Source organism: Ovis aries, chromosome 7 (genome assembly GCF_016772045.2).
Source record: "Ovis aries strain OAR_USU_Benz2616 breed Rambouillet chromosome 7, ARS-UI_Ramb_v3.0, whole genome shotgun sequence".
NCBI lineage: Eukaryota > Metazoa > Chordata > Mammalia > Artiodactyla > Bovidae > Ovis > Ovis aries.
In genome coordinates this window covers 18,849,721-18,862,244 of record NC_056060.1, presented here as the reverse complement: position 1 = coordinate 18,862,244, position 12,524 = coordinate 18,849,721, and the positions used below count along the sequence as shown (strand labels likewise).

The following is a 12,524-nucleotide window of genomic DNA, read 5'->3' as shown; positions in this document are numbered from 1 at the left end:
GTTTATGAAAGGAAGAGAGTTGATGCAGCAAACTTCATTGTTGTCTTATTTTAAGAAGTTGCTGTTGTCACCGCAGCCTTCAGCCACTGCCACCCGATGATCAGCAGCAGTCTGCATTTAGGGAAGAGCCTCCACCAGCGAAAAGATTACAACTCACTGAAAGCTTTTCAGTTAGCTTTTTTTTAAAGCAATAAAGTGATTTTTAATTGAGGTATATACATTTTTTAGACATAATGCTATTGCACACTTAGTAGACTGTATATAGTGTAAATAGCAAAAAATCTTTGTGACTTGCTTTATTGTAATATTTCCTTTATTCTGGTGGTCTGAAACCAAAAACTAATATCTCCAAGATATGTCTGCATGTGATTATACATTAGTATGGTAATGAGTATATTTATTTGTAGAACATTTCAATTTTAAGTACTAAGAAATGAAAAAACCTGAATACTAGCTCTTTAAAAAAATTTTTTTTTTCATACTAGCTCTTAAATACCACTTTTCCAGAATCATTTTTCTAACGTAACTTCAAAATGTTTAATGACTCTCTCCCCATGAAATGTATAGCAGTACACAAGTCAGTAGTAATATTTTCTCAAAGGACCCTACCTTGATAGTAGAATGTTCTTTCAAAATGTACTGGTGAGTCCTCTGCTTCGAAGCTGTAGCAAAGCTAGGTTTTCATTTTTAAGTTGTACATTTTCCTGATTCTGTCCTTTGAGTTCTCTTGTTACTGAGTAATAAGGTATGATCTTGCTCGCTAAACTGCATAAACAGATCCCTGTGATAAAGTACATATAAAGAGAAAGGCCACATTTTTCTTGTTGAAAAATAACTTGGGAGAACTTGATAAAAAATAAAAGCAACAATGCATTTTTTTTTTGCAAATTAAGTTTTATTAGCATATAGCTGCAAAACACTGCATTAAAAATCTTTAGTTATTCCTTTTGATCTTTTTTTTTTGTAACCAAACTTCTCATTTAAAGGAAACTGTATTCCTGAGCTCTGTTTCCTTCACCATAGTTTTTCCTCTGTAATTAGTCTCTTCTAACTCCGTCCAGTGAATAACATCATAAGCTTGCCTATTCTGAACCACACCCTACTCACCACAGCAACCGTCTCACCACATTGTTTTTCTCTGTTAGCATATACTTTTGAAGTAACTGCTTTGGGATAGGGCATAAAAAATATTAAATAATTTTCTTTATGAAAAGTGTAGCAATGTCTAATTGCTATTAAGTGCCAGTAATTCTTAATATGTATAGTTTTATTTTCACAATTTGTTATTTATCCCGACATCATTATTAATCCTTCTTTCTCTGCTGATTTGAAATATTAATCATAAATTATATCTGTATATATTTTGCTCTTTTAGCCTTAATCTTTGTTTTACAAGATAATAGTTTATTTCCTATCTCATAGAATTTCTGTTCAATTAGAATGAAGTAATGCATGTCAAATTTATTTTTGGTGAAAACTATAAAAGGAAAATTTGAAGATTTTTTCCAAAAGTGAATATTTTGGTCCATTATGTATATGTATACCTTTCTATACAATTTTATATTTTATATGTTTTTACTTGACATTGTATTGTTTATCCCTTGCCATGTTTCTGCCTGGTTGGTATTACAAGTATCCTTCACCATCCATATCTGTTTAATTCTTCAGTTTTGATAGTGAATTTGGATGTCTCAGTGGTACTGCCTTATTTGAATTTATTTGATTACCCAAGTGGATAGCAAATAGTATGATAGTGAAGGAAGTATCCAAAAATATATTCAAATATATTTGGCTCCTGAATTTAGATTGTGAGATTTTTTTGGATATGAGAAATTTGTATAATAAGGGATACCTATATTATCAAAGGATATTGTACTGAACCTGTTGTAGTGGGTTCTTTTGGTCATAGAGAGCAGAAACCCAACTCAAAGTAGCTCAGCGAATAAAAAGGAATTGATTGGCACACTTAAAAAGGCAGTTCAGTGGTTGAGTTTATCAGAGACACAGCTAGATTCAGTGGCTCAGTGTTGTAAGGCCTTGCTGTGTGTTGAGTTAGTTCATTTCTTTAACTGCAGAGAGGCTGCTTCTATGCATTCAGAGAAGATGGCTGCCAATAGCTCTAGATTTATGTCTTAGGTTAGCAGTCCTAATAGGAAAAATAAAGGCTTCTTTCCTAATAGTTACAGCAAATTTTCAATAGATTGTCCCACTAAGCAGCCCACTGTCGCTAGGGAGAATGGAATAAACTGGTTGGCCAGGCCTGTGTCTCAGCTAACTGGAGGATGAGGTCAGTCCATTCAAACTGTGTCAAATGGTAAGGGAGGAGGTCTTCTGAGGAAAATCATAGTACTTTCACCAGAAGAAGGTACAGAGTACTTACTGATAAACCAATATATGTCCACACACCTATGCTGTAGTGTGTCATACGATAACTCATTTCTTCCATCACCCTTTCTTTAGTTGGAATACTACAAGATTTTTTTCTTTTAGTACCAAATTTGGCTTTTAGTTGCTGTTGATCTACCAAAGGTTAAAACTGGGCTCTAATAGCCTGTCTAGTGATGAAGATCAGCTAACATGCACTCTTTAACACATGTTAACCTGAAAAGCTATTTCATAACCCATCCTTTTACTCTTCTTTTTAAATTCTTCCAGAAGAAGTGTCATTTTTTCCTTTCCGTAAGAGTTACCTGTCTACCTTTGACTTAAATTGTATTTAGTCTTGTTTACCAAAGAACCTTGGCTTATTAGACCTTCATTTTTTAAAAGTTTTTGGCATCTGCTTTTCTGTTTGATTCTATTTATAATCCCAAAGGTATGTTCTCAAGCCCTCTAACTAACAAACATTTCACTCATATGCCTTCTCCTTTCTCCTGCAGCGGATATGGGAACCCCTGCTAGTCTACTTACTTGCCCGTCTGTCGCTTCCTGTCTAACTTATTATAGCTCTTCTCTGTTTTCTGCTTTTCAGGGTCACCACTGATATCCAGGGACTTTTGTCTCAGGTGTAAACCTAGTGTTGCAGTTTGTAAAAGCTAAAACGGGCTTAAGAGATATTTAACTCAGCTTTCTTTTTCCATTTTGCTTTAAGTTATTTTGATTATACCACCTTTCTTTTGGCTAGAATTTACATGTATAGCTTCTTTCTTTTTTTAAACCTTTAGGTTCTGTATCCTCATAGTATACATTTGTGTTTATTGAAATCAGCACATAGGTGGATTTTTAAAAATCTGCTCTGACAATCTTTTAATTGGAGCATTGACACTTAATATAGTTACTTATATTTAGTTTGCTTTCTGTTTGTTCTGTCTGTTCTAAATGCCTCTGTTGCCCTCTTTTGTATAGATTATTTTTTATCATCCCATATTTTCATTCTATTAGTTGTGAAGTTGTGTTTTTTCCTTATTTATTTAGTTTTTATCCTAGAATAGGGGTCGGCATCTTTTTCTTTTAAGGGACACATAATAAACATTTTCAGTTTTATGGACTATATGGTCTCTGTCATAACTGTTCGGTTCTGCCAGTATAGTACAAAAGCATTCATAGGTGATAGGTAACAGTGTAAATTGTGGAGGACTAGATGTAATCAACCAGACAAATGAGCACTGGTTTGAGACCAGAAATTGGGAGAATATTTTTATCTTTAAAGTGAGATAGTGGAAGAGGAACTGTAAGAGTGATTCATTAAAAAAAAAAAAAAGAACCTATCAGGGAGATTATAAGGAAAATATTTGTAATGTGAGGGCTGTTTTTAGAATGAGAGGATGGCCACCTTAGTCAAACGGCTGCAGTGTGGTGTGTTAAGATGAGGTTTGAGAAAAAACCTTTGGATTTGACAGCTTTGTGGTCATTGGTGACATCTTTAAAAAACATTGGCAGTAGCTTGCTATGTGGAAAGAGTGGTAAGGGAGTGGAAAGTGGAAATATAGACCATCGATTCCCAAATGCTATTCTCTGGACCAGCAACAAAAGAATTGTTTTGTTTTCCCAACCTCAGAACCATTTTGAGGCCTAGAAATGTGTATTTTTAAAATGTTTCCCAGATGATTCTGATAAACACTCATGGCTTGCTGTCAAGATGTATTTATGAGTGATTAAAAAAAAAACATTTTTGGGGGGAGTGTGCTGCACAGCTTGCGGGATCTTAGTTCTCCATCCAAGGATCGAACCTGGGCCCTCTGCAGTGAAAGCATGGAGTCCTAACCTCTGGACCACCAGGAAATTTATGAGTGACATTTTGAGAGAACCCCTTTTTTCTAACACAAAGCAGTGACTGATAAAGTAACAAAAAGATATAACTGAATTGACATAAATGGGGCTCAAAATAAGGCAAACATTTCTATCTTGGAAAGAGAATGGAACACAGAGCAGTGAGTAGGGCTTATGGCTGGGAGCTTTCAGGGAATGCAGCTGAGGTTTTGGCCTCTTTGAGATAATGCAGAAATGTCACTGGAATTGGACTAATCGCTGGTAACCACGAGTCCAGGGTAGATGGGGCTCCTCTATTGAGAACAGTATTTCTGAGTTTGGTTCTGGGGCTGCCATACTATTCATCTTTATAGGTGAGTTATGCAGTGTCCTGGAATAGTACAGGGAACAGCCTGTGTGACCGTAAGGAGTAGCTTTGCTGTTTCCTGTTGCCAGAGGCCATAGTTTATATGAGGCTTTATTCCTAGGAATTCATGAGAACACAAACATAAGTTTCCAACTAAAAACCTCCTGGCTTAAAACATATCTATGCTGTTACTGCAGGACAGATCTCCTGATTTGAATAGACCAACTGTAAGAAAAATATTTATGAGATAACTGGGAAAGTTAAATGTCAGTCGTATTAAAAATATTAATTTAAAGGTTAATAGTATGTAATAGTATTGGTTAATAGTATTGTGGTGGTGTTAAAAAAAAGTAGTAAATAATGGGTTCTTAGTAAATGTTGGTATGAAAAACAAGTCTTCCATCAAAAAGTGTACCTATAAAGCTAAATTCTCAAACTAATTAAGTCATCTAATGCTGAGAAAAATTAGAAATAAAATCAACAATCATAAGAGCAGTTCACTCTGATGACATTAAAATATTATTCTGAAAAATATCCAGTTATATAGAATGTTTAAGGAGGTAAGTAAGCAAGTAGTATCTCTTAAAATTTCAATTATGAAATTTAAATTGAAAAAAGATTAGATGAATATGAAAATAAGATAATCCTTAGGAGTGAAACAAGGTGATTACAAAAAACAACAACATGGTGTTTATGAATGGGAAGTCAGGAGGATATCAGTTTTTTCCAATATTGATCTATAAAATCCATCAAAATGCCCTAAGTTTTTTCATTATGGTTGATGCACTGATATTTAAATTTTTTATGGTGGTACATAGTTAAAGTAATATTAAAGAGGAACAAATTGAGGTGATAGGCCCTCCAGATAATCGAAGCTTATTATAAAGCTATGCTAATTAAGATAGGCTTACTGTTGGTAAATAGGCTAGTGAAAAAGATTACAGAGCCCAGAACAGATTGATACTTATATGGAATTAGCCACATGGCAGAGGTAGCATTATAAGTCAGTGGGGAAAGATTAGAATCTTCATTGTGGTACTGGTTCAGTGGCTAATCTGCATTTGATTTGAAAATAAATATGAGCCCTGTCTTACAACATACATGAAAATAAGTTCTGTATGCATTAAAGACTTAAATAAGAAAAGCAAAATTTTGGTCTTTTAGGAGATAATATAGGATAATAACTTTATATCCTTAGGATAAAGGAAGATTTAGAAAAACTATACCAGGAGATAATAGTATATAGAGCCAGACTGCCTGCTTCAGATCTCAACTTTATCACATTTGGTCTAGTTATGTAAAATTTCTGTGTTTTCTCTTTTGTAAAATGATGATGACAAAAAACAACCCTCAGGGACAACTTGTGAGTTTTAAATAATTCATGTGCAATGCTTTGAAAAATGACTAGTACAAATAAACACATAATAAAAGTTAATTGCAATTGCTAATGTTGCTTATTAAAAAAGAAATAGTAACTTGTAAAGGATTAATAAATTTATCAAAAATATAACTTCTGTACAACAAAAGGCAACATGAACAAAATAGAAGGATAAGCTACTGAATGGTAGCAGATATTTGTCACTCATTCAGCTGAAAATTGACTATATAGGATATATAACTCATTCAAATTAATAATGAGAAGACAAATCAAAAAGGGGAAATTGAATAAACAGTCATAGCCCCAATGGCAAATGATAGGATGTGTTACTACCCCTTCCTAGTGGTCATCAGGGAAATAAAATTTGAAGTACTGAAACATCTTTTTACATTTCTTATATTGGCAGAAACTCCAGTCTGACAGTACTGACTTTTGGTAAGGAGGCAAATAAACACAAGCTCTTCCTGGGTGACTGCAATAGTCAGTTGATATAACTACTATGGAGAGCATTTTGTTAGTATCTAGTATAGTTGAAAGATTCTCTCATTGTTTTCTTGGTTATAACTCCATCTAGTTTAATTTCTGTTTATCTGATCTCATCTTTTTACTGTTTTTACTTTCACAAATTTTTGCTTTGTTGGTGACACTCTTTCTTGGTTTTGCTTTATGTATAAGAGCTTTTGGATATATGATGATTAGATTTATGTGATTGTTTTGTCCATCTTAATTCAGTCTTCAGTGAGGCTTTTTTTCATATATAAAGAAAGAAGTTGATTCTGATCCCAGGTACCTACCTCAGAAACATTTGAGATAGTAGATGACAAATTAATTATTATTTTTACTTTTTGGGTTTTGAATTACTAATATAACAAAACATTGGAAAAATTTTGGCTGCTTTAGAAAGTGTCCAGGTTTGGACAATATATGAAATATTGGGGTCTCAGACTGTTTTCAAGAACTGTTCCTATTCTAAAAGAAGAGTTGGGATTTTTTTGTTCTGAAAGATATAATCAACATAATTGTTAAGCCTGTTTTTTGTGTAATATGACTTCTTAATGTTTCACATCTTTTATGCTGCAGTTCTTTTGCCATGAAAATGATTTGCGCAGTCCTGAACACATACCATCCATGCTGATGGGACAGGATCCAATATGAATATAAATGATGGAGGAAGACGACGCTTTGAGGATAATGAACATACGTTACGTATATATCCTGGGACAATTTCAGAAGGGACAATCTACTGTCCGATTCCTGCCAGAAAAAACTCCACGGCTGCTGAGGTGATTGACTCACTTATAAACAAGCTTCATCTTGACAAAACAAAATGTTACGTTCTAGCAGAGGTGAAAGAATTTGGTGGAGAAGAATGGATACTCAATCCAACAGACTGTCCCGTTCAGCGAATGATGTTATGGCCCCGCATGGCTCTGGAAAATCGCCTGAGTGGAGAGGACTACCGTTTCCTTCTGAGAGAAAAAAACCTTGATGGATCAATTCATTATGGTAGTCTTCAGTCATGGCTACGGGTAACAGAAGAACGTCGCAGGATGATGGAACGGGGTTTTCTTCCACAGCCTCAACAGAAGGACTTTGACGATTTATGTAGCTTACCTGATTTGAACGAGAAAACTCTCTTAGAAAACCTACGAAATCGCTTTAAGCATGAAAAAATTTATACCTATGTTGGCAGTATTCTAATAGCTATTAACCCATTCAAGTTTCTTCCTATTTATAACCCCAAATATGTCAAAATGTATGATAACCATCAATTGGGAAAACTTGAGCCTCACATTTATGCTGTGGCTGATGTAGCTTATCATGCCATGCTTCAGCGCAAAAAGAATCAGTGCATCGTTATTTCAGGAGAGAGCGGTTCTGGAAAGACTCAAAGCACAAACTTTCTTATTCATCACCTCACTGCCCTCAGTCAGAAAGGATTTGCCAGTGGAGTGGAACAAATCATTCTTGGCGCTGGACCAGTACTTGAGGTAAGTGTATAGAAATAATTTTTCTTACCCTTAAACATATCTTTAAAAAAAAATGTGTTAGATGTGAGAAAATGAAGTAAAACTAAATAGAAGTATAGACATCGTTTTTCAGTTACAAAGGAAAACTGGAAGACAGGAGGCAGTGTGGAAGGCTGAAAGATGTAACAGTGGCAGTATTTTTTTCAAAGAGTAGCTTTGGGCCATAGTGACGCAAAGGAAAGAGAAGACTGGAGTCAGATGTATCCCCCTGTAAAGGGAGAGAGCAGGGGCAGGACTCCTGTCTGTAATTGACTATGGTAATGGGTAGTTGGGGAAAATATTCTTTTCAATATATTTTTGTCTTTGCAGCTTTAAAATCTGTGCCTAAGATTGAAATTCTAAGGGTTCATCTTTGAAAATACAGAGAATATGGGAAAATTTTTTTAGTTGTGTTTTATACGTAATACCATCAAGGGTAGAGAGGAAACAGAATACACTTTTTGTTTTAAAGCTTAAAGGAGAGTTAATATTACTTGTTTTGAAAGAGTTTTTGTGAGGTGTAATTGCACAGATTTAAAGTGTTAATCTGTTACAATTTGATAAATTTGTCATACGTGTGTACCCATTAAACCACCATCACAGTCAAGATACTAAACATATCCATTATCCCTAAGATTTTCTCATATCCTTTTGCCATGCCTCCTTCTCACTTCTCTCATCTACAAGAAACCTCTTAGGTGCTTTCTGTCATTGTAGGTTAGTTTGTACACTTTACAATTCTATATAAATGGAATCATGTAGTATGTGCTATTTTATGTTTGACTTCTCTCACATGGTATAGTTATTTTGTGTGTGTCAATAATCCCTTTTGCTAAGATAGTATTCCATATTGCATTGTATGGATTTACCACACTTCGTTTATTCATTCATCTTTTTATGAACGTGTAGGGTGTTTCCAGTTTTTGGTTATTATATGTAAAATATTATGTTTTTGTGTGGACATTATCTGTTTTTTTTCTTGGGTAAATAGCTAGGAGTGGAATGACTGGATCATATCATGTATGTTTTTGTATTTTAGTCGCTAAGTCATGTCTGACTGTTTTGCCACCCCATGGACTGTGTAGCTCACCGGGCTCCTCAGTCCATGAATTTCCCAGGCAAGAATACTGGAGCAGGTTACCATTTCCTTCTCCAGGGAATGGTCCTGACCCAGGGATCAAACTAGCATCTCTTCCATTGGGAGGCGAATTCTTTACCACTGAGCCACCTGACTAGCCTAGGTCCTATCATAGGTATGTTTTTAACTCTTAAAGAAACTGCCAAACTTATATGTAAATTGTACATACTATTTTACATTCCCACCAAGCAGTGTATACAGTTCGTGTTATTCCATATCCTTGCTAACCTTTGATATAGTCATCCTTTCTAATTTTAGCCTTCAAATAGGTATACAGTGGTATCTCATGATTTTAATGTGTATTCTATAATACATTCAGGATGTGAACACCTTTTCATGTGTTTATTTGCCACTTATATATCTTCTTTGGTCAAGTGTCTGTCAAAATCTATTGCCCAACTTGTTACTGTTGTATTTAGAGAGTTCTTTGTGTATACTGGGTACAAATCTGTTATCAGACATGTGTTCTGAAAATATATACACATCTTCTCCCAGATTTAACCCTCTCTTTTTTGGAATTTAAATTTAAAATTTTCATAATGAAGTAAGTTGATTTACAGTGTTGTGTTAGTTTCTGGTATACTGGAAAGTGATTCAGTTATATATATCCCTGTGGCTCAGATGGTAAAGAATCCACCTGTGATGCGGGAGACCTGGATTCAGTCCCTGGATTGGGTAGATCCCCTAGAGGAGGCATGACAACCCACTCCAGTATTCTTGCCTCGAGAATCACGTGGACAGAGGAGCCTGGCGGGTCCCATGGGGTCGCACAGAGGCAGACACAGCTGAGCGACTGAGCATGCACGCACACACGTGTGTGCACACTCTTTTTCGAATTCTTTTCCATTATGGTTTACTACAGGATATTGAATATGATTCTTTATAGGTAATTATAAATCATATAATCATGTAATGTGATTATACAGTAGGACCTTGTTGTTTATCTGTTTTATATGTAGTACTATGTATTTTTTGGGGGGTTCCAAAATCACTACAGATGGTGACTGCAGCCATGAAATTAAAAGACGTTTACTCCTTGGAAGAAAAGTTATGACCAACCTAGATAGCATATTCAAAAGCAGAGACAGTGCTGCGATGAACATTGGGGTACATGTGTCTCTTTCAATTCTGGTTTCCTCGGTGTGTATGCCCAGAAGTGGGATTGCTGGGTCATAAGGTAGTTCTATTTGCAATTTTTTAAGGAATCTCCACACTGTTCTCCATAGTGGCTGTACTAGTTTGCATTCCCCCCAACAGTGTAGAAGGGTTCCCTTTTCTCCACACCCTCTCCAGCATTTATTGCTTGCAGATTTTTGGATCGCAGCCATTCTGACTGGTGTGAAGTGGTACCTCATTGTGGTTTTGATTTGCATTTCTCTAATAATGAGTGATGTTGAGCATCTTTTCATGTGTTTGTTAGCCATCCGTATGTCTTCTTTGGAGAAATGTCTATTTAGTTCTTTGGCCCATTTTTTGATAGGGTCGTTTATTTTTCTGGAGTTGAGCTGCAGAAGTTGCTTGTATATTTTTGAGATTAGTTGTTTGTCAGTTGCTTCATTTGCTATTATTTTCTCCCATTCAGAAGGCTGTCTTTTCACCTTGCTTATATTTTCCTTTGTTGTGCAGAAGCTTTTAATTTTAATTAGATCCCATTTGTTTATTTTTGCTTTTATTTCCAGCATTCTGGGAGGTGGATCATAGAGGATCCTGCTGTGATTTATGTCTGAGAGTGTTTTGCCTATGTTCTCCTCTAGGAGTTTTATAGTTTCTGATCTTACATTTAGATCTTTAATCCATTTTGAGTTTATTTTTGTGTGCGGTGTTAGAAAGTGATCTAGTTTCATTCTTTTACAAGTGGTTGACCAGTTTTCCCAGCACCACTTAGAGACACATGTACCCCAATGTTCATCGCAGCACTGTTTATAATAGCCAGGACATGGAAACAACCTAGATGTCCATCAGCAGATGAATGGATAAGAAAGCTGTGGTACATATACACAATGGAGTATTACTCAGCTGTTAAAAAGAATTCATTTGAATCAGTTCTGATGAGATGGATGAAACTGGAGCCGATTATACAGAGTGAAGTAAGCCAGAAAGAAAAACACCAATACAGTATACTAACACATATATATGGAATTTAGGAAGATGGCAATGACGACCCTGTATGCAAGACAGGGAAAGAGACACAGATGTGTATAACGGACTTTTGGACTCAGAGGGAGAGGGAGAGGGTGGGATGATTTGGGAGAATGACATTCTAACATGTATACTATCATGTGAATTGAATCGCCAGTCTATGTCTGACGCAGGATGCAGCATGCTTGGGGCTGGTGCATGGGGATGACCCAGAAAGATGTTATGGGGAGGGGAGGTGGGAGGGGGGTTCATGTTTGGGAATGCATGTAAGAATTAAAGATTTTAAAATTTAAAAAAAAAAAACAAAACAAAAGCAGAGACATTACTTTGCCAACTAAGGTCCGTCTAGTCAAGGCTATGGTTTTTCCAGTAGTCATGTGTATGGATGTGAGAATTGGACTGTGAAGAAGGCTGAGCGCCGAAGAATTGATGCTTTTGAACTGTGGTGTTGGAGAAGACTCTTGAGAGTCCCTTGGACTGCAAGGAGATCCAACCAGTCCATTCTGAAGGAGATCAACCCTGGGATTTCTTTGGAAGGAATGATGCTAAAGCTGAAGCTCCAGTACTTTGGCCACCTCATGAGAAGAGTTGACTCATTGGAAAAGACTCTGATGCTGGGAGGGATTGGGGGCAGGAGGAGAAGGGGACGACCGAGGATGAGATGGCTGGATGGCATCACTGACTCGATGGACATGAGTCTGAGTGAACTCCGGGAGTTGGTGATGGACAGGGAGGCCTGGTGTGCTGCAATTCATGGGGTCTCAAAGAGTCGGACACGACTGAGCAACTGAACTGAACTGATGTTTCCACTAACCCCAAAGTCCTAATTTGTTCCTCTTTCATCCCCTTTTCCTTTGGGTAACCATAAGTTTGTTTTCTATGTCTGTGAGTCTGTTTCTTAGCAGTGAAAAGCTTAAGAAAGAAATCATGCCCAGGACCAGATGGATTCACTGATGTATTCTACCAAACATTTAAAGAAAAATTAACACAAATCCTTCAAAATTCTTCCAAGAAATAGAACAGGAGGGAGGAAAAGTTTCTAAATTTACAAGGTCCAAAATATTTCACTGATACTAAAATTAGGCAAAGACACCACAACATAAGAAAACTACAGACCAATATCCCTTGAAACAGAGAAATTCTTAAGGAAATACTAGCAAACAATTCAGCAAAATATAAAAGAAGTATTATGGTAAAGTAGGATTTATATAAAGGAATGAAAGATTGGTTAAACAATATAAAAATAAATGCAGTGTTAAACATTAATAGATTAAAGGATAAAAGCTACACCATTATCTGAATAGA

At 35.9% G+C, this 12,524-nt stretch overlaps 1 protein-coding gene across 10 annotated transcripts in view; it reads left to right on the top strand.

Annotated features, from left to right (window-relative positions):
* Positions 1-12,524, top strand: part of MYO9A (myosin IXA) — a 245,425-nt gene that overhangs the window by 50,288 nt on the left and 182,613 nt on the right. For all 10 annotated transcript variants that reach the window (XM_060418900.1, XM_060418902.1, XM_060418897.1 and 7 more), the window contains exon 2: positions 7,014-7,924. In XM_060418900.1, coding sequence (XP_060274883.1) covers positions 7,085-7,924 — 840 coding nt within the window. In that variant the 5' untranslated portion in view covers positions 7,014-7,084. The remainder of the gene's footprint in view (positions 1-7,013; positions 7,925-12,524) is intronic.